General features: G+C 47.5%; 1 protein-coding gene across 5 annotated transcripts; it reads right to left on the bottom strand.

Moving 5' to 3' along the window:
• Positions 1–861: 861 nt before the first annotated feature.
• THNSL2 (threonine synthase like 2) lies at positions 862–19,837 on the bottom strand. Of its 5 annotated transcripts, none has more exons than XM_043468766.1 (9): positions 19,695–19,837; positions 17,697–17,931; positions 15,240–15,434; positions 14,049–14,201; positions 10,562–10,792; positions 6,829–6,977; positions 6,605–6,730; positions 3,613–3,764; positions 862–3,116 (listed from the first exon to the last, which is right to left on the bottom strand). In XM_043468766.1, the coding sequence occupies exons 1-9, from the start codon at positions 19,833–19,835 to the stop codon at positions 2,891–2,893; spliced, it is 1,608 nt and encodes a 535-aa protein (XP_043324701.1). In that variant the 5' UTR covers positions 19,836–19,837; the 3' UTR covers positions 862–2,890. The 5 variants fall into 5 exon arrangements, with proteins under 5 accessions (XP_043324701.1, XP_043324703.1, XP_043324702.1 ...); XM_043468768.1 differs by lacking the exon at positions 19,695–19,837 and adding an exon at positions 18,840–19,480; XM_043468767.1 differs by lacking the exon at positions 6,605–6,730.
• Positions 19,838–20,891: the final 1,054 nt, after the last annotated feature.

The following is a 20,891-nucleotide window of genomic DNA, read 5'->3' as shown; positions in this document are numbered from 1 at the left end:
GAGGTGTAAGGGTCATGGTCATTCTTTTAGGAGGCTCCCCCATCCTCCTGTGTGTCCAGCATTCCTGCTCTCTCTGCACTGAGGGTTATGCTTCAATGTCAAGTTTTTTAGTAAGAGGATGCCCTCTGGCCTCTCCCTTCAAGCCCCTGGACACCACGGAGATGCAGGCCTGGAAGTTCTGATATCGCGTGGCAGGCAGAGATCAGCCTGGGCGACCAGAAGCTCCTGTAGACCTCAGGGCGAAGGAAGGCAGCTTTTTAACTTTTAATCTTATATCGGGTCATAGCTGAATAACAATGTTGTGACAGTTTCAGCTGGACAGCAGAAGGACTCAGTCGTACATATACATGTATTCATTCTCCCCCGAGCTGCCCTCCCGTCCAGGCTGCCACATGACAGTGAGCAGAGTCTCCTGGGCTATACAGTAGGACCGTGTTGGTTATCCACTTTAAATACAGCAGCGTGCACATGTCCATCCCAAACCCCCCTTAACTATGGGGAGAAGATAGCTGTGGTGGCTAGATGGCCACTGGGTCCTTTCACAGCAGCCCTCAGAGTAGTTCCAACAGTGCCCTCTAGTGGTCAAAATCTCTCCACACCTGCCATCCAAAGGGGCTCCCAGGGTCCAGGATCTGAGGGTTGTATTGGTATTGGAGTCTTTGTGTTTGTCTAACCCCCTCCCTAAATCCACACCAGAGTTGAACCCAATAATATAAGTAAATCCACAACTATCTGTGGTGTGTTCATGTACACACAAAGCTCTAGATCACTGCTGTCTCTAGAAATACACTGGGAGCCACAAGGGCAAGCCCCATATAAAACTTTAAATGTCCTTAGAAAACGAAAAGGAAAAAGATGGAATTAACTTGATATTATATTTTATTTAACCTAATACATAAAAACACCATCCTTTCAACAGATCATTGATATAAAATTACTAATGAGATATTTTAGATTTTTTTCATTAGATGTCTTTGAAATCCAACATGTAATTTACACTTGTGGTCCATCTCAATCAGAACACTGAGTCTTCTTGAAAAAGAACAGGCACATGTATAACTGAATCACTTTGCTGTACAGCTGAAACTAACACAACATTAATCAACTATATGCCAAAACAAAGTATTTTATGTACTTCATAAATTTCATAGCTGAAAAAGCAGACCCACATTACCTGCATTTTTCCAGTCATACTTAAAAGTTTTCCAATAACTGAATCAAGTAAGAAATTTTGACATTTAAATGTAAATTAATTAAAAAATTTTAAATTCAGTTCAGACTATTCACATTGCGAGGACTCAACAAATGTTTGGTGGTTCCTGAATTGGGCAGTGTAGGCTAGATCATAAAAACAATAGCAGGGAGAAAGCATGCCCTTGTGGAAACAAAGCATACCTCCCTGTGGAAGACAATTATTTATAAACTTAAAGCCCTTGGCCAAGGTTTCCTGAAATTAGAGGGTGGAAACTTACATGGGGGCATTTGTAAGAACTGAAGACACCCCACCCATGTCCACAGGTTTGCTGTGCTCTAGGGTGGGGGCTGTGAGTTTGCATTTTGGGGAAACCCAAGGACCACACTTTGAGAGTCATTACACAGTATCTGGTAGATGTGCAATCACAAGGGAGCTATGTCCCTGTTCCTGCTGGTTCCAGAATGCACCAGGCACGGTGCTCAACCAGGACTACCAAAGACAGGCCCACAGGCAATCCACTGGAGAGGGGGGAGAAGAGATAAATATAAGTGCTGTTATTATTGCTTCATGTCTATTTTAGCACACAGTGTGTGTAGTTTATATATATATGTGTGTGTGTCTTTTTTTTTTTTTTTTGCCACACCATATGGCATGTGGAACTTCCCCAACCAGGGATTGAACCTGTGCCTCTGCATTAGAAGCATGGAGTCTTAACCACTGAACCACCAGGGAAATTACACATAGTTTAGTACACATATGTTGGGCTTCCCTAGTGGCTCAGATAGTAGGAATCCGCCTGCCAATGCAGGAGACACAGGTTCAACCCCTGGGCTGGGAAGATCCCTTGGAGAAGGAAATGGCAACCCAGTCCAGTATTCTTGCCTAGAGAATCCCACGGACAGAGGAGCCTGAAAGGCTACAGTCCATGGGGTTGCAAAGAGTGGGACACACCTTATCTACTAAACAACAACAACAAAGCCTCTGACAAGGCAGGTCAAGGCCTCTGGATCTGGTGTGGGGACCAGATAAACTAAGACTCAAGCCAGACCTGTACTAACGGAGTCAGCGGTCCCCACCTGCATAGGTTTTAGGGCCTGGGGTCCAAAATCTTGGAGCCAAAGTTGACTCTGAGCCCCAGACTTTCCTTTTTTAAATTTTTATTTATTTATTTATGTATTTACTTATTCATATTGCTTTGCTCGGGCCTTCTCTGGTTGCTACAAGCAGAGGCTACTCTTCCGTGCAGTGCACAGGCTTCTCATTGTGGTGGTCGCTCCCGTTGTGGAGCACAGGCTCCAGGCACGCAGGCTCAGTGGTTGTGGCACAGGGGTTTTGTTGCTCCCTGGCACGTGGGATCTTCCTGGACCAGGGATCAAACTGGTGTCCCCTGCACTGGCAGGCATATTCTCATCCACTGAAACTTTCAGAGGCAGCAGCTATGCTCCTGCACTGTCAGGCGGTGAGTGCATCCCCAGCCACGTCTACAAGAGCCCTCCCCACCTCCCAGGGGATCAGATGCAACACCAGGCGGTGACAGCTCAGAGCATCCCGGGAACAGAGCACAGACCCCCCACCCCTAGAGCAGCCCCCTGAGAACCTCCTGCTCAGACTCTTAATGGGGAGAAGGTGCACCACGCAGCTCACAGGGGACACCTCCCGGGGTCCGAGGCCTAAAGGAAGCCATCTCCAGCCGGGCTATGCCGGGAGATTCTGGAAGCGCCCCTGCCACTGCTGGCTCAGGTCCTCTATCGTGTCCCGGAGCATCCGAGTCCAGTCGTCGCCCTTCCGCATTGGGGTGCACCGTGTCTCCTTGTGCTCCAGGGCGAGGATCTCTGCCGGGGTGTCCAGGGTCAGCCTGGCAGCCCGCACGGCCTCCGGGAACTTGGCTGCAGAGGCCGGAGCCAGACAACAGCGGGGAGGGCTGGGGGGACAGGGGGAGGTGAAAACAGGGGGTGGAAGACAATAGATAGCGGGGCAGGTACCGGAAGAAGGTGAGGAGGGAGAAGAACAGGGGAAGGTTAGAGGTAGGATGGAGAGAGAGAGAGGAAAAGAAACCTGTGTGGTCCCTTGAATTCATCTCTGCAATGACTCTGCTAGCCAACTGCTCCTCCTTTTTGGAGTTCCAGCTCCCTCTTCTGGGACCACAGTCTTAGGACACACCTTCACTCAGCACCCACTATGCTCACAGAACCCATCTGTGGGACTTCCCTGGTGGATCAGTGGCTGAGACTCTGTAATTCTACTGCAGAGGGCCTGGGTTCGATCCCTAGTCAGGGAACGAAGATCTCACATGCCATGTGGGGCACCCCCCCTCCCATAAAAAAGCAAGTTGATTCCTGTCCCCCCTGCTTGGGGAAGAGGATGGGCCCAGAGAGGTCCGAAGGGGTGCCCCCTCCCCGAAACTCAGGTGCCAGTACCTGGGCTGCTGCCTGTCCACCTGCTGGTAATGGCAGCTCACGGCCACGGCCGAGTGAGGACACAGTAAGTACTCGTTCTCCTGCCAGCAGCGGCCCATCGTCTGGGTGATGGCCTCGTCCGACACCGACTGAGATGTTACTGCCTCCGCAAGCTGAGGGGAGTGGGGAAAAGGTGACGAAAAACCCACCACCCAATACAACCATCTGGATACACATCAGAAACTCAGATTGCATGGCTCAGATTCAGCTCAGAGAAAAAGCTAGTTTCCCATGTTTCCCAGCTGTAAACAGATTCACTCAAGTTAGAGGAAGGACACGTTTGAGTTTCAGATCAATACATTGAGTTAGAATTCCGCTCTGAATCAGCAAAATAGCACATATGCTTGTTCAACCACCAAAGGAAACACAGGCTAAGGGCACTCAAGGATTCCTAGTGCTTTGCTGTTAGTGCGCCCCCTCCCTGTAGGTGTGGGAATAGCTTCCCATCAGTTTCCACCCAGATCTCCAGCTTTTCTTTAGGAAAATTGCCCACTACCCTCAGAAAGAGGAAGACTCCCTTTGCAGTGCTCCCTCCGTGTAGATGGTTTATTTGATCATTCTCTGAAAATGCACTGCATGTGCCAAAAACCATGAATATAATCAACGTCAATCAATAAAGACCATGTTGCTGCTGTTTATTTGCTCAGTCCTGTCCGACTCTTTGTGACCCCATGGACTGTAGCCCGCCAGGCTCCTCAAGTCCATGGGATTTCCCAGGCAAAAATACTGGAGTAGGTTGCCATTCCCTTCTCCAGGGGATCTACCCAACCCAGGGATTGAACCCATGTCTCCTGCATTGGCAGGTGGACTCTTTACCACTGCACCACCTGGGAAGCCCAATAGAAACCACAGGTTATTATAAATTGTTTAGACATCTTCCTGACCCATTATGGTTCACAGCAGACAATGAGTGTTTTATTTATATTTGTATCTCTAGCACCAAGCACTGTTCCTGGCTCATGGTCGATAAGTAACATGAATGAATGAATGAACAAATGAATGAATGTTGTTTCAGCAGATGGAGTAACTTCTACATGTACAGCCAGAGAGAGAATGAAGAACTAGGGGATATGGTGTCTGTCTTCACATAGCATCTCATTTGCATGAGGAGAAAGAATATCAAAACAAACCATTAAATAAGCTTAACGTTAGTTGTATTATGGTCTTCATAGTCGTGTTCCCACCAAATTTATATATTAAAGCCCTAATCCCAATATGATGGTATTTGTAGGTGAGGTTTTGGGGAAGTAATTAGGTCATGAGGGTGGAGCCTTCATGAATGGAATTAGTATCTTTATTAGTGTCTCATATTCCCCCATATGAGGATACAAGAAGGAGGCCTACTACCACCCAGAAGGGGACCCTCACCAGAATCCAACCATGCTGGCACCTTGACCTCGGTCCTCCAGTCCCTGGAACTGTGAGAAATACATTTGTATTGTTTATAAGTCACCAGTCTGTGGTACTTTGTTATAGCAGTCCAAACTGATTAAAACAGGTTGCATCAAAGAAGCATAGGGAGACTTCCCTGGTAGTCCAATGGTTAAGACTCCTGGATTCCAATGCAGCGTGGGGGCAGGGTTGATCCCTGGGGGGGAACCACAGGCCATGGCCAAAAAAAAGAGTGGAAAAGAAGCATAGATTCCAGGAGACAAATTCCACACCAGTCTGTATGAGTGACTGAGTCCACAGAACTGTATCTAGTTCTGGGAACAATTCTTTAAGATGGACATTAACCACTCAAAATTACACCATGTAAGGGACAGCTAAAGGAACCAGGAAGGCTTAGCAGGTAAAGGAAGATTCTCTTCAAGTATGGGAATCAGCTCACCAGTATACAGGCTAGAAGGAACAGATTCTGGCTTGACATAAAGAACTTTGTAACAACTATAGCTGATGTGAGGTAGTGAGGTCCTTGTTGTTGGGGGTATACACAGTCTAGATGACCAGTTGGTAGGAATGTAGTAGAGAAAATTAAAGTCAAATTCAATATATGAATTCTTTTTTTGATATTAAATAAGTTTCCATCACCAGGTTACATTAAAATAAAAGTAATCCCTCCCTAGAGGGTTTCCTAGTTGTTCAGACAGTAAAGCATCCGCCTGCAATGCAGGAGACCCGGGTTCAATCCCTGGGTTGGGAAGATCTCCTGGAGACAGAAATGGCAACCCACTCTGGTATTCTTGCCTGGAGAGTCCCATGGACAGAGCAGCCTGGAGGGCTACAGTCCATGGGGTCACAAAGAGTCAGGCACAACTGAGCTACTGAGCCCTAGACTCCTAACCATCTAGGAGACAAAATTTCTCCTTATTCTTTATTTTTTTAATTTAATTTTTTGGCAGTGCTATGACTTGCAGGATCTTAGTTCCCTGACCAGGGATCAAACTCAGGTCCCGTGCAGTGGAAGCACAGAGCCCCAACCACTGGACTGCCAAGGAATTCCCTCTCCTTCTTTATTTGTTTTTTAAAAGTTAATTGAACAATAGTCTCTGCACATACTGGATGGGGAAAGTGGCTTCCAGTTGTTATTATTGGAAATCAACAACAATAATGAATAAAATAATGATACTTAATATATTAAGCCCTATGCTGCCAGGCAGTATACAAAGTGCTTGATGGACTAAAATCTTCAACAATGCCATGAGGCAGGCATTCTCATGATTCCCATTTTACAGATGAGAAAATTGAGGCACAGAGTTTAAGAAACTAATCCAAGGGCTCATCACTGGCTTGGAGTTATATGCATCTAACTCTAAACCAATAACCTCTAAACCAACCACCTCTCCCCATTCAAAAAATAAATCCTCATAAACTGACTGCAGAAGTGTGAGGCTCATAGCAGGTACTCGAAAAAACACCCAAGCATCTCCTTTCCTTGAAAAGATTTTCAAACCCCAGGTCTGGTCTTGCAGCTGTACCCTGTCCTTTCTCCATGGAGTGAGTGGTAACTGACCTTGCTGTGTAGCTCCTTGGGTAGACCCACACTTTTTGTCCTTTCAAACTGCTCCATGAGGGCCCTTATCACCTGGCTGTCAGAGCCAGATAGCAGCCAGAAGATCCTCTCCATGTTGTAGGGAACCTGAGCAGAGAGGCAGGGTCCCAGGGGTCATGCTGACCTCAGCCCTTGTCCACCTCCACCCAACCAACACCTGGGGCAGACCTGCAGACACATCCCACCTGAATGTCCATGGCTGACGCCAAGGTTGGTTTGACCGCTTTGGACAGAGAGAAGTCTCCCCATTGGACGGTCCTGTGGATGATGTCATTGCTGTTCACTGCCACGACCAGGTGAATGGGCAGCCCCATCTTCTGAGCGATGCACCCAGCTTATGAGAGGAGAACAATGGTTTCTTAGACATGACACCAAAATCACAGACAACAAAAGAAAAAATAGATGAATTGAACATCATCAAAATTTAAAAACTTTTGTGCTTTTTGAAGCTTTTGTGCTTCAAAGGACACTATCAATATATCACTATCAGTTTATCACTATAAAAAGACTACCCACAGAATAGGAAAAACCATTTGCAAATCATATATCTAATAAGAGACTTGAGCCGAGAATATATCAAGAACTCTTACAACTCAACAATAAAAATACAAATAATCCAATTAAAAAATAGGCAGGCAAAGGACTTGTGTAGACATTTCTCCAAAAAAGATATACAAATGGCCAATGGACACATGAAAAGATACTCAACATCATTGATGCTGTTGTTTAGTCACTAAGTGGTATCCAACTCTTTTGCAACATCTGTAACCCACCAGGCTCCTTTGTCCATGGGATTTTTCAGGTGAGAATACTGGTGTGGGGTGCCATTTCCTCCTCCAGGGATCTTTCTGACCCAGAGATTGGCAGGTGGATTCTTTACCACTCAGCCACCAGGGAAGCCCACTCAACATCATTAGTCATCAGGAAAACACAAACCAAAATCACAATGATACACCACTTCATACCCACTAGGATGGTTAGAATCAAAAAGACAGATGATAACAAATTTTTGTCAGGATGTGGAGAAACTGGAACCCCCATACACTGTTAGTGGGAATGTAAAATAGTGCAGCCACTTTGGAAACCTGTCCAGCAGTTCCTCAAAAAGTTAAGCACAGAGTTCCAGTATAACCCAGAAATCCACTCCTGGTTTGTATATACTTAGGATGACTGAGAACAGATCCACACAAAAACATGCACACAAATGTTCATAGCGGCATTATTCATAACTAAAAAACTGAAGCAACCCAAATGTCCATTAACTCTTAAATGTATAAACAAAATGTGATACATCTATACAATAAAATAGTATTCAGCCATAAAAAGGAATAAAGTACTAACACATGCTACAATATGGATGGACCTTGAAAATGATATCCTAAGTGAAAGGAAGCTAGACATAAAAGGCCACATATTGAATGATTCCATTTACATAAAATGTCCAGAATAGGAAAATCTACGGAGATGAAATAGATTAGTGACTGCCTAAAGGTGGGAGAGATGAGGGAATGACTGCTTAATGGAAACAGGGCTTCCTCTTAGGGTGATGAAAATGCTCTAAAACATTATGGTGATGGTTGCATAAATCTGTGTGCACTGAAAATTATTAAGCTGAATACTTTAAACGGGTGAGTTGTATGGTATGTGAATCATAGAGCAATAAAGCTGCTACCAAAAAAAAAAAAAAAAAGGAGGAAAGAGTAGGAGGGGGTTACTGCGCCCTGATGCTGTTCTCCATGCCAAACCCTGCCCCCACCAGGTACTGACACACACCATTTGCAGAAGAGAAAATGGAGGTTCTGAGAAGTTGAAAGACCCACCCAAAGACTGATTTGGGCTTCCCTGGCGGCTCAGATGGTAAAGAATCTGCCTGCAATTCGAGAGACCCAGGTTCAATCCATGGGTCGGGAAGATCCCCTGGAGAAGGGAATGGCAACCCATTCCAGTATTCTTGCCTGGAGAATCCCACGGACAGAAGAGTCTGGAGGGCTACAGCCTATGGGGTCACAAAGAATCGGACACAACTGAGCTACCAATACTTTCACTTTCAGAGCCTGCTAAGCGGCAGAGTGAGGATGTGAACTTAGAGGTCTAAGTCTGGAGCACACGCTGAGTCCCCAGACCAAGAGCCAGCACTTTCAGGCTGAGTCTCCTGGAAAGGGGCTGAGGGAGGACAGAGCAACAGCCATTGTCCACCCTAACAGCAGCTCCTGTTTGCGTGAAACCAATAAGGAATGCCTCAGCCCGAGAGATGGAGAGCCCAGAAAGGTAACGTGGTTTAGGAAGGTTCCTGTTTCCATGAATAGTTTATCTCTGTGAGTAAGTAAAAGGAGTTAGGGATACCCACACCACCCAATGTCACTCAATTTTGCAAAGCACTTTCACAGTCTTATTTCATGGGATCCTCAGTAAATGCCATGATATCCTTGTATGACAGGGAAACAATGGAGGCTTAGGAGGTCCACGGGCTTAAAGTCGAGCAACTAGTTCTTGATGGACCAGGGCTAGATCAGAGATCCCTCTGCAAACGTTGCTTTTGTGCCAGGCACTGTGGCAGATACAGGGCACAGGCAGGTGGTACCATTCCCTGGGGAGTGATGCAAATGGGCAGTGTGGTGGGCTTCACTCCATGGACAGGTAAGAAGGCTGAGCCATCCTGTCTAACAGCCAACTCATTCTTTCCATCCCTGTGTTAGCTGAAGTCAGAAAGATTCCTGGGCACTAAGATGCTTTCATGGTCTCACCTAAGCCAACCTGGGCACCCATCAGAAGCGATGCCACTAACAGAACCATCAGAAAAAAGTCACGTCCATCAAGAGGCAGCCTCACAAGCTCAAGAGGGCGAAGACTCTGAAGCCAGCTCGCCTGGGCTGCCATCCTGGCCCTGGGACTGACCAGTGCATAACCAAGGACAGGCCGTCCAAGGAGTTCTCTGTGCCACAGCCTCCTCATTGTAAAATGAAAGTAACAGTATCGTGCCCCTCAAGGCCCATGTGAGGATTAAATGAATTGATATGAGGGAAGCATTCAGAGCACTGCCTGACACATAGTCAGTGCTTGATCAACGTTCCTATAATTATTACAGGAAACGATTTTCATGCCACGCAGCTTTATAGCACTCGACCTTCACAAAGTTCACACACACACAGAATCTAATTTGAGCCTCACGTTCATCCTGAGAGATATGATAAGCGGTCTAATCTCCCTGTGATAGCCAAGGAGCTGAACCTAAGAGACAGCCGTTCAGCTAGTAAAGGACAGAACTGGAGCCAGAAGCCCAAGTCCAAGACTCTTTCCACATCACACGGTCTCTGAGGAGAACACGCCATGCCAGGCGAGCCCTTATCCTCAGAGCAGGGAGCTGGCAAGGGCTGGGAGGAAAGTCCACGTTCCTGGCAGAGGGCTCTGCCATCCGGGAACGGCAGCTGAACCTTCACCTCATCTCCCCACACTCTGCTGAGCGACACATCAGATCAGGCGGCTGAGCACATTGGGGTTAACCCATTGCTCTCCCCCTGTGGCAAGAGGCTGGGATGTCCTCCCAGGAAGTCAGGGGAACATTTTCTAGAAGGTTCTTTTGTGTAGTTCCCCATCACCTAGGACCCAACCTGGGCTTCCGTGGTGGCTCAGTGATAAAGAATCCTCCTCCCAGTGCAGAAGACTGAGGTACAATCCCTGGATCAAGAAGATCCCCAGGAGAAGGAAATGGCAACCCACTCCAGTATTCTTGCCTGGGAAATCCCATGGACAGAGGAGCCTGGTGGGCTACAGTCCTTGGGGTTGCAAAGTGTTGAACATGACTAAGCGACTAAACAATAACAAAGGACCCAACCTAGGTTATAGCCAAAGGGTGGCTGGGAGGACAAGGACCATGGGCATTTTTCTGGAAAGCCCATTTCCATCCAGGGGTCTCCTCACCTGCAAGGTTACCAGCAGCCCCTGTTGGCACGACCACTTCCACAGGGGGCAGGGGGTGCGTATCTAAGGATGGTGCACACCGGAAATAAGCGAAGAAGTGGTGGGCTATTTGCACGAGGACCCGGGACCAGTTGATTGAATTCAGACTCATCAGGTTGTGCTTCTTGACAAAGGCCACATCGGCAAACACCGTCTTGATGGGCTCATCCAGCTCATCGCTGTTACCCTCCACTGTCAGGGGAGAGAGGAGAAGTTGCTGTCAGGAGCACGGAGAACCCCCAGATGGTCAGCATGTGCCCACAAGGCCTTTCAGACTCAGCCCATCCCACTGGGACCGTCACTCAACCCATGGCTCATATCCTTATGGTCGAATGTTTCTACCATTATCTAAAATTAGATATTAAATGTCAACTTTCCAGGACACTGGGGAAGAATTCCTCTTTGTAGTCTATGCCCTCTTCCCCAGGCTCTGGGAACAAGGACAGGATAGTTTATCAGGTTGTAAGATGGTGAGAGGCTGAGCTTTACTCCATGGTTCTCCATCAGGGGCTGAGGGGAAAGAGCTGCTCTTCCTGTGGGGTCTGCCCTTGTTCCCTCATTTAGATCAAAGGGTGGATGTTCTGCCCTTGGCGCCTACGTGGCAGGGAAGCTGGCAAGGGCAGGATTTCTCCTTAAGCTGGGTGTGTGTGCACTTTAATTTATGGATGAATTATTGGGTAATTGCTGGGCAAATTAGCGCCTAGTCCAAGTTGCACCCCTCAACCCAGTCCAACCAGCAATCAAGCCAACATTAACCTCTTATCTAAAACCTGGGTCTATTTCTCCATTGAATCCAAACTTGGAGGCCGGAGGGGGATAAGATTACTGGGGGTAAATGCCAGAGTAAGCATGGAGGTTACCATTCATTTCCCCTTTCATCATGGAGTAGCACTGAGACTGCAGGACTAACTCCAGATCCATGTTACAAGGCGGATATTTGCTGGGGTTCAAGGAAAAGATTCACTGCTTTCAAGAGACAGCCACAGGAAGAGAGACCTGGTTACCTTCAGTAACCATCATGAACCACAAAAAGCTTGAGAATTGGGGAAGATGGAACCAAGATTACTTGGCTCCCAGAAGGCAGTGAAACAACCAGTCAGAAGCCCGTTCCATTTCTAGACTTACAAGTACATGAGCTAGAAAATATTCCTGTTCAAGTCAGTCTGAGTTAGGTTTTCTGTTACTTCCAGGCAAAAAATATCCCAATAATATATAACTAGCATTGGCTGATTATTCTGTGCTTAAGAAGAATCGAACAAAAAAAAAAGAAGAATCGAGTATATAATGTACAATGGATGTTAATGACTTCAGAAAACATCAGTGTCTAAGACACAACAATCCAGGTGACCCATCTCTGCTCCCTGAGCTCCCTAGTCCAGGAGAAAACACACACCCACTGCTAGCTCCCGAACTAATGCATATCCTCCTGGAAACCAAATCAGAAGATTCCAGAAAGGAAAGGAAGAACTTGAACGGTACTGTTGTGAAATAAAAACTAATTTAGGCACACTTATGACATACTGTATTCATCACCATCCACATGTCTGCCACATTTTTCTAATGTGCACTGTTTTCCAACTCATGATCAGGAATGATGCTTCTATACATGCCCTTAGATAAAAGACTTCCAACATCTGTATACAAGGAGAGAAGGATGCAGGTCCAGAACAGAGGCACAAAAAGCTATTCTCTGATCTGATTCTAGGGGCAAAGGCAGTCGCAGACCCATAAATAGCAATTCTGGTGCTTAGGGTTTAACAAAACCCCTTAGGAACCTGAATCTTGTGCGTTAAACCCTTGCCATGACTGCAGGAAAATGTAGCCAGATGCTCTGCTCAGTCACGTCCAAATCTTTCTCGACCCCATGGACTGCAGCCTGTCAGCCTCCTCTATCTATGGAATTTTCCAGGCAAGAATGCTGGACCGGGGTGCTGTCTCCTACTCGAGTGGATCTTCCTGACCCAGGGATCAAACCCATATCCCTTGTATCTCCTGCACTGGCAGGTGGATTCCTTACCACTAGCGCCACCTGGGAAGCCCAATATGTGGCCAGATATGGGCAATGAATCACCAAGGTTAATTCTGCCAACACTTGCTTTAGCTAAACAATGAACTTTTCACTGGAATGTATATGGGTTTGTTAAAGAAAAGAGTAGAAGAGGCTTTTTGTTTGCTCTTGAACAAATAGACAAAGAATACTCATGCTACTCCCCTGGGTAACGGTTGTTTTCACTGTGTTTTTGGTCCTTGACAAAACTGGTGTTATATAAAACATCATCTATGGGATTATAACAGGAGGCCAGGTCAGCTATAGAAGGAGGGTTTTCTGTTACCACATTTGTTGTCCTGCTGGGTGAGTGACCAAACCAAGTCAGGCTCCCTAGACAGCTTGCTCTAGGCCACACTGCACAAAACTTCACCAAGATCTCTATTGTTCATTTTCCTACCCCTTCCTTGGGGCTCCCTGGAGTGCAGTGGGGTGTGACAGGTAGAAATAAACAAAAAAGTATACAAGTGTGTGTTAGTTGCTCAGTCAGATCCAGCTCTTTGCAACCCCATGGACTGTAGCTGGCCAGGCTCTTCTGTACATGGAATTTTCCAGGCAAGAATACTGGAGTGGGTTGCCATTCCCTTCTGCAGGGGATCTTCCCAACCAAGGGACTGAACCTGGGTCTTCCACACGGCAGGCAGATTCTTAACTGTTTGAACCACTAGGGAAACCCACAATAAAAAGTATGGCTCCACTCAAACTCACCCTGTCTTCCTACACTCTTGGGCTTCATAATGATTAAATGCACTCAGAATAGATGGCCAGACATTAAGATTTTTTTGCCTTTCTGCAAGCATAACATGCTATGATTCATGATGTGGTTTAGGAAGTAGGAGTCACGAGCCACAGGTACCACTGAGTAGCTTCCTATTTTCAATACTTAGACCTGCTAACCAAACACATTAGTTGATTCAACACTGAAAGGGAGGGTGTGAGCTGCCAACACATAACAGCACATTCTCTCAGAGGGCAATGTGCTTTTGCCCTCTGAACTTCAGTGCCCTGGAAAAAAATCCAAGTCATGTGGCTCAGGCTATGGGTCTGGGTGGCTGCCTTGCAGACAAGGCACAAACAGGGTGAATGTACATGGAGGTGGCATTCTTTGGGGTATAGGTTTAAACCTGCACTTCGTTGGATGTACTATTTATTAGTAATGGCTTATGCACCAGTCACCTCCAATAGTTTCTGAGACTGTGTAACCACTAGCCTACTTAGGGCTAAGTCAGGGCATATACCAACCTCAAAATATCACTGATGAAGGACGGGAAGGAGAGAGAAAGGAAAGGAAGAAGGATGCTCAGCTAGACAATTGATTAGTTTGGTTCCAGTCCACCTCCCAACATAGAGCCACTCAAGGCAGGGCCACGCTGCCCCTGGAACCTCAGTCCCAACACTCACCTCCGAACACGTGGACGTTGTCTCTTAGCACTGTTGTCATCTGGAGCTCCTGAATCTTTGTGCAGTGACCCTTGGGCAGCAGAACAATGATGTCCACATTTTTTGCCCCATGAACACTCTCAATGGCAGCACTTCCTGTATCCCCAGAAGTTCCTGGATGGGAAAAAGGAGGAACCCTCCTCTTTAGACAAAGGGAGATGGAAAGAAATGGGCCCCTAAAGCACAGTTGCCAAGTGAGGGGATACCCTGGAGGGTAGGAACCCAGGGTCCTTGAACCTCCAAGAGACCCATGGATAGAAATCAAGGCACCTGTGAAGTTGGCACCATATCATCTATGTATTTTATTTATTTAAATTATTATTCTGAGAAGATTCCATGGCCTCCATCAGTCTGTCAAAAGGGTCCACAGCACAAGAGAACATTAAGAACCCTGCTCTTAAATTAGGAGGTTGGGATTAACATATATATACACATATTTAAAACAGGACTTCCCTGATGTCTCAGTGGGCAAAGAATCCACCTGCAATGCAAAAAACACAAGAGATACAGGTTTGATTGTTGGGTCGGGAAGATCCCCTGGAGAAGGGAATGGCAACCCACTCCAGTATTCTTGACTGGGAAATCCCATGGACAGAGGAGCCTGGTGGGCTACAGTCCACGGGGTCACAAAGAGTCAGGCACAACTGAGCACTTCATCTATATAAAACAGACCACCACCAAGGACCTAGTGTATATCACAAGGAACTATACTCAATATTTTGTAATACTGAGAAATCCCATGGACAGAGGAGCCTGATGGGCTAGAGTCCATGGGGTCGAAGAAGAGTCAGACACAACTTAGTGACTAAACAACAACAATAGTTACATATAACTGAATCACTGTGCTGCTGCTGCTGCTAAGTCGCTTCAGTCATGTCCGACTCTGTGCGACCCCATAGACGGCAGCCCACAAGGCTCCTCCGTCCATGGGAGTGTCCAGGCAAGAACACTGGAGTGGGCTGCCATTGCCTTCTCTAATCACTGTGCTGTATTCCTGAAACTCAGAGGTATTATAAATCAATTTTTTTTTAAAGTTGCTCTAAAAGAATCGGTAGCACACTCCCCAAGAGACATCAGTGGAGGGCACCCCATGGGCGGACACCGGCCAGCTGGGGTGTGTGGGGCTCCAGGGCACGTGCCCACAGTGCCCACCTACAACCACGGTGACGTGCCTCTTCCTCTTCTGCAGGAAGTACTGCAGGAACTGTGCTGCGCAGCACAGGGACATGTCCTTAAACGCATAGGTGACCCCGTGCCACAGCTCCAGCACGTTCAGCCCGTTCCTCAACCTGGACAGGTGCACCACCTCTCTGTGGCGGAATCTGCTGAAGGCACGATCAATCAGATCTGCAGGGGAGGAAGGGAAATCATACAGTGAAAACGGCATTCTCTCGTCCTCCTCTAGGGCTTCCCAAGTGGCACTAGTGGCAAGGAATCTGCCTGCAAGTGCAGGAGACGCAAGAAATGTAGGTTCGATCCTTGGGTTGGGAAGATCCCCTGGAGGAGGAAATGGCAACCCACTCCAGTATTCCTGCCTGAAAAGTCACATGGACAGAGAAGCCTGGTGGGCTACAGTCCATGGGATCACAAAGAGTTGGACACGACTGAGCACACACATACACACACACACACACTCGTCCTCCAAGTTCATTCTTAGTCTCTTTACACTTTTAAATTTGAATTTTCTATCTTGCTACCAGATAAAAAGACCTGAAATTTTTATCATAAAAGATACTGTGTATGAATATAATTGTATAATCCTAGGGGGAAAAGTTTGGAAAAACATGAACCGAACTGTTCATGGATTCCTCACAGTGATTCTCCCAGACAGCAGAATTGATGCTGTAAGACTTTCATTTTTTACTTTATAGGTTTCTTCACCATTTGGATTTCTTGTGTGCATGTATTCCAGTAGAGATTCAATTAAACAATCATGCAACAAACAAATCAAGTATCTCATCTCTTCTAATTTTCCTTCCTAAAGATAGAGAGTTGTTTCTTTGTTTTTGCATTACTTAATCTCACGCCTGTGATGCCAGAAACTTGGGATCCTACCTAAAGCTAAGCCCATCTAGAGTAGCATTTCTCAAACTTTAATTGGCAAACTCGTCTCCTGGGATCTTAAAATGCAGGTTTTGGATCAGTAAGTCAGAGGAAGTAATGAGAATTCTAACACATATCCAGGCAATGCCATCAGTGCTGGTCACTGAACCACATTTAAAATTTTTTTATTTATTTTTATTACACCCAGAGTAGCTGTGCGTGGGCTACTCTCTAGTTGGGGTGAGTGAGCTAGTCTCTAGTTGCACTAGCAAGCTTCTTATTGCAGTGGCTTCTCTTATCGCAGAGCACAAGCTCTAAGTGAGCTGGTTTCAGTAGTTGTGGTACACGTGCTTAGTTGCCCTGCAGCATGTGGAATCTTCCTGGACCAGGGATCGAACCTGTGTCCCCTGCACTAGCAGGCATATTCTTTACCACTGAATCACCAGGGAAGTCCCAAACTACATTTTGATTTCTTTTCAGTCTCAAACTCTCACCATTAGGTTATGGATTATATTATACAGTTGGTCCATGGACCAGCAGCACTAGTATCATCTGGACGCTTGATGCATGCATGCTCAGTTGCTCAGTCATATCTGACTCTTTGCAACCCTATGGGCTATAACCCACCAGGCTCCTCTGTCCATGGAATTTTCCATGCAAGAATACTGGAGTGGGTTGCCATTTTCTCCTCCAGGGGATCTTCCCCACCCAGGAATCAAGAACCTACGTCTCTTGAGTCTCCTGCATTGGCAGGCAGATTCTTTACCCTGTACCACCAGGGAAGCCTGGATGCTTGACAGGAACACAGAATACTCAGGCCTGCCCCAGATCTACTGAATCAGAATCTGCATTTTAACAAGGTTCCCAGGGACAATCTGTGGGCACATAACAGTCTGAAATGAGCTGGTCCAGAACACTCTCAAAGTCCCTTCTGGAATTACCACTTGAGGAAATAAACTAGCAATCTGTGGGTCTGGGTGCTTTATATACTGTGCTGTGTTATATGTTATATACGTGCTGTGTTATGCTGTGCTTAGTCGCTCAGTTGAGTCTGACTCTTTGTGACCCCATGGACTGTAGTCTGCAGGCTCCTCTCTCCATGGGGATTCTCCAGGCAAGAATACTGGAGTGGGTTGCCATTCCCTCCTCCAGAGGATCTTTTCAACCCAGGGATTGAACCCAGGTTTCTCGAATTGCAGGCAGATTCTTTACCATCTAGCCACCAGGGAAGCCCAGGAATGCTGAAGTATATGCAAGAAGGAAATATTCAAACATTCAAGCATCTCATTCAAGGTCAATGGTGAAATCTCTAGTCTTGAAAAGGTTTTTTAAAAACAAATTCTCTGCCGATCACTTTGGCATTTCCCACACTGGGGGTGGGAGTTGGAATGGATGAAACTCTTTGAGGATTTTTCCAACTCTGGGATTTCAGAGCCTGGGAAAAACTCCAAAGTTTGGGAAAGATGACTAGGGATCTCCTAGGGGTTAAATGATGGATTTGCAACTCTGGGGTCTGGGCTGGCAGAATAGTGAGGTGGGAGAGAAGAAAGGTAGAGTGGTGCTCACCATTTAGGTCATCTCTAGGAATGAGCTCAGGTCCAATGAAGAGGCTGCACAGCTCTTTCACCAAGCTGGGGTAGGAGAGCATGCTCCACTCACGCAGGGTCTCTCTGCTCAGCTGTGGAAGCTCCTCAGGCATGTAGAGGCCCCCGTCCGGAGCATAGCCAGAGAAGAGTGCCCCCTCGAAGTCGATCCGTGGGGCCATCCCCCGAGTGCTGACATACCACATGATCCCGGGGGCCTGCAGAGGACCAGCCCCAGAGGCACTTCATCTCCAAGCTCAGTACCCCATGGGGCAAAGCCCAAGTACACCCAGCTCCCTCAGCTAACCCCTGGGCCATCACTCATCAGGCACGCATGTGTGCTAAGTCACTTCAGTCGTGTCCAACTCTTTTGCAACCCTATGGACTGTAGCCTGCCAGACTCCTCTATTCATGGGATTCTCCAGGCAAGAATATTGGAGTGGGTTGCCATGCCATCCTCCAAGTGATCTTCCCAACCCAAGGATCGAACTTTGAGTCTCCTACGTCTCCTGCATTGGCAGGCGGGTTCTTTACCCCTGGCACTACCTGGAAAACTGAGAGTCAAATGGTTTGACTTTAACTGTTGTTTAAGCAGTTAAACGTGTTTAACTTTAAACATGGTTTTTCAAGTAGTCATGTAGGGGTGTGAGAGTTGAACCATAAAGAAGGCTGAGCGCCAAAGAATTGATGCTTTCGAAGTGAAAGCTGGAGAAGACTCTTGCGAGTCCGTTGGACAGCAAGGAGTTCAAACCAGTCCATCCTAAAGGAAATCAACCCTGAATATTCACTAGGAGGACTGATGCTGAAGCTGAAGTTCCAATACTTTGGCAACCTGATGTGAAGAGACAACTCATTGGAAAAGACCCTGATGCTGGGAAAGATTGAGGGCAGGAGGAGAAGGGGGTAGCAGATGATGAGACGGTTGGATGGCATCACAGACTCAATGGACATGAGTTTGAGCAAACTCTAGGAGATAAAGAAGGACAGGGGAGCCTGGCCTTCTGCAGTCCATGGGCGTTGCAAAAAGTCTGAACAGCAACAACAAACCAGAGAGAAAAGCCCAGAAGCAGAAGCAGCTGCCACAGGACGTGGTGAACTGGTGAAGTTAACCAAGAAAATCAAGCACCTGGGTTGGACTGCTGAACGGGGACTCCAAGCATAATAAGGGGACTGGACTAATGACCCCTGGCGCATGATTGTATAATTTGCCCCTGTGATTCTGCTGGGCCTTAATTCCAGCGTGGAGACGGGTCAGAAAATATCCGACCAATAATCTGGATGAAGAACAAAGGAAACAAGAGATGGCCGCCAGGGAAACATCTCAAAAAGGGCTCCTCCTCCAGGCCAGGAGATTTTCTGAGCAAGGATGTGGGCAGGGCGGAGACTTAAACCCGGGCGGCCGAACCCCGGGCGGCTATCCGTGCGCCCCTGGAATGGCGGCCAAGGCAGGGCCATGGCAGGCGCCGCCAGCCCCTCCAAAGTCACTGGCGCCAGTCCTCCGGCTGGCCTGGCCCCGGGCCAGGGCGTTTTTGATCAGGTCTGCGGGATAAAGTTCCACTCCCAGCCTAGGAAAACCCAACAGGCTTCTTAGTGTCGGGGCTCTCCGAGAATTGCAGAAATCCCGCAAAATTTTCGAAGCGTCGGGGACCCTCAACCCTCCCAGGTTTCCTCCAAGTCGCAGCGCCCGAACTAGAGGCGGAAAAAAAGGGGGAAGGGAGGCCGACCCAGCCACGCTGAAGACAGGGTTGAGCGAAATCGCGAGACGTTTCGGAGCTCCGAAGTCTCGCTTCTGATGAGCTCCGAGAGGGCGCCGCGATCGCCGGGAGGCGAGGCGGGGAGGGGACCCGGGGCCGGCGCGCCCGCCGGAGGCTCGGCCGCTGGGACGGCGGCTCGCGTGGGGCGGAACCCCAACCCCCACCCCGGAATCGGCCGGCTAGGCTGGATGGTGCGAGGGCGGCAGGGGCCGGGGCGGAGTGGTTACCCGGTCCCAGGCTCCGGAAGCGGCGGGGCTCGGCCCGGTAGGCGGATCAGCGCAGCGGGCGTGCCAGGCTCCGGTCTTGCGGGCGGGACTCGGCGGGCAGCGTCCAGGCTTCAGGTCGGAGGATGCATCGCAGGGCCTCATGGGTAGGGGGCCGAGGGCGGAATAAGTGGAGGAAGGGACGGGAGGGAATGAACATGAGACGGAACCTTGTATTCCACATTTGGCCTTTTTAAAAACCACTTTGCCAAACGTTTTATTCAGCCTCTTAATCGTCACTGCAGCCCTGGAAGTACCATATCGCCTCATGTTTCAGATTAGAAAACTGAGCGCCAGGTGGAAAGAAGGAAGGCCCTTAGCTTCGCTGGGCTTCACGCTTCCCACCTGCAAAAATCTCATGGTTGACGAGCTATTTCTCAAACTAGAGCTAGTGCGTCAGGAATTCAGAATCCACGAGGATTCATGACATCGTTTGGTAGGAAAACACTTTCAATTAGGCATAGATCTATTCTAGGGGTTTCCCTATAGCTCAAGGGACTAGATCCGATAGACTAGTGCCTGATGAACTATGGACGGAGGTTCGTGACATTATACAGGAGACAGGGAGCAAGACCATTCCCGAGAAAAACAAATGCAAAAAGGCAAAATGGCTGTTTGAGGAGGGTTTACAAATAGCTGAGAAAAGAAGAGAAGCCAAAAGCAAAGGAGAAAAGGAAAGATATACCCATTTGAATGCAGAGTTCCAAAGAGTAACAAGGAGAGAGATAAGAAAGCCTTCCTCAGTGATCAGTGCAAAGAAATAGAGGAAAATGATAGAATGGGAAAGACTTAGAGACCTCAAGAAAATTAGAGATACCAAGGGAACATTTCATGCAAAGATGGTGTCAATAAAGGACAGACATGGTATGGACCTAACAGAAGCGGAAGATATTAAAAAGAGGTGGCAAGAATACACAGAACTGTACAAAAAAGATCTTCACGACCCAGATAATCACAATGGTGTGATCACTCACCCAGAGCCAGACATCCTGGAATGTGAAGTCAAGTGGGCCTTAGGAAGCATCACTACGAACAACGCTAGTAGGGGTGATGGAATTCCAGTTGAGCTATTTCAAATCCTAAAAGATGGTGCTGTGAAAGTGCTGCACTCAATATGCCAGCATATTTGGAAAACTCAGCAGTGGTCACAGGACTGGAAAA

Source organism: Cervus canadensis, chromosome 5 (assembly GCF_019320065.1).
Source record: "Cervus canadensis isolate Bull #8, Minnesota chromosome 5, ASM1932006v1, whole genome shotgun sequence".
In the NCBI taxonomy this organism is placed as follows: domain Eukaryota; kingdom Metazoa; phylum Chordata; class Mammalia; order Artiodactyla; family Cervidae; genus Cervus; species Cervus canadensis.
The sequence above is the reverse complement of the archived record's forward strand: the minus strand, read 5'-3'. Positions and strand labels throughout refer to the sequence as shown.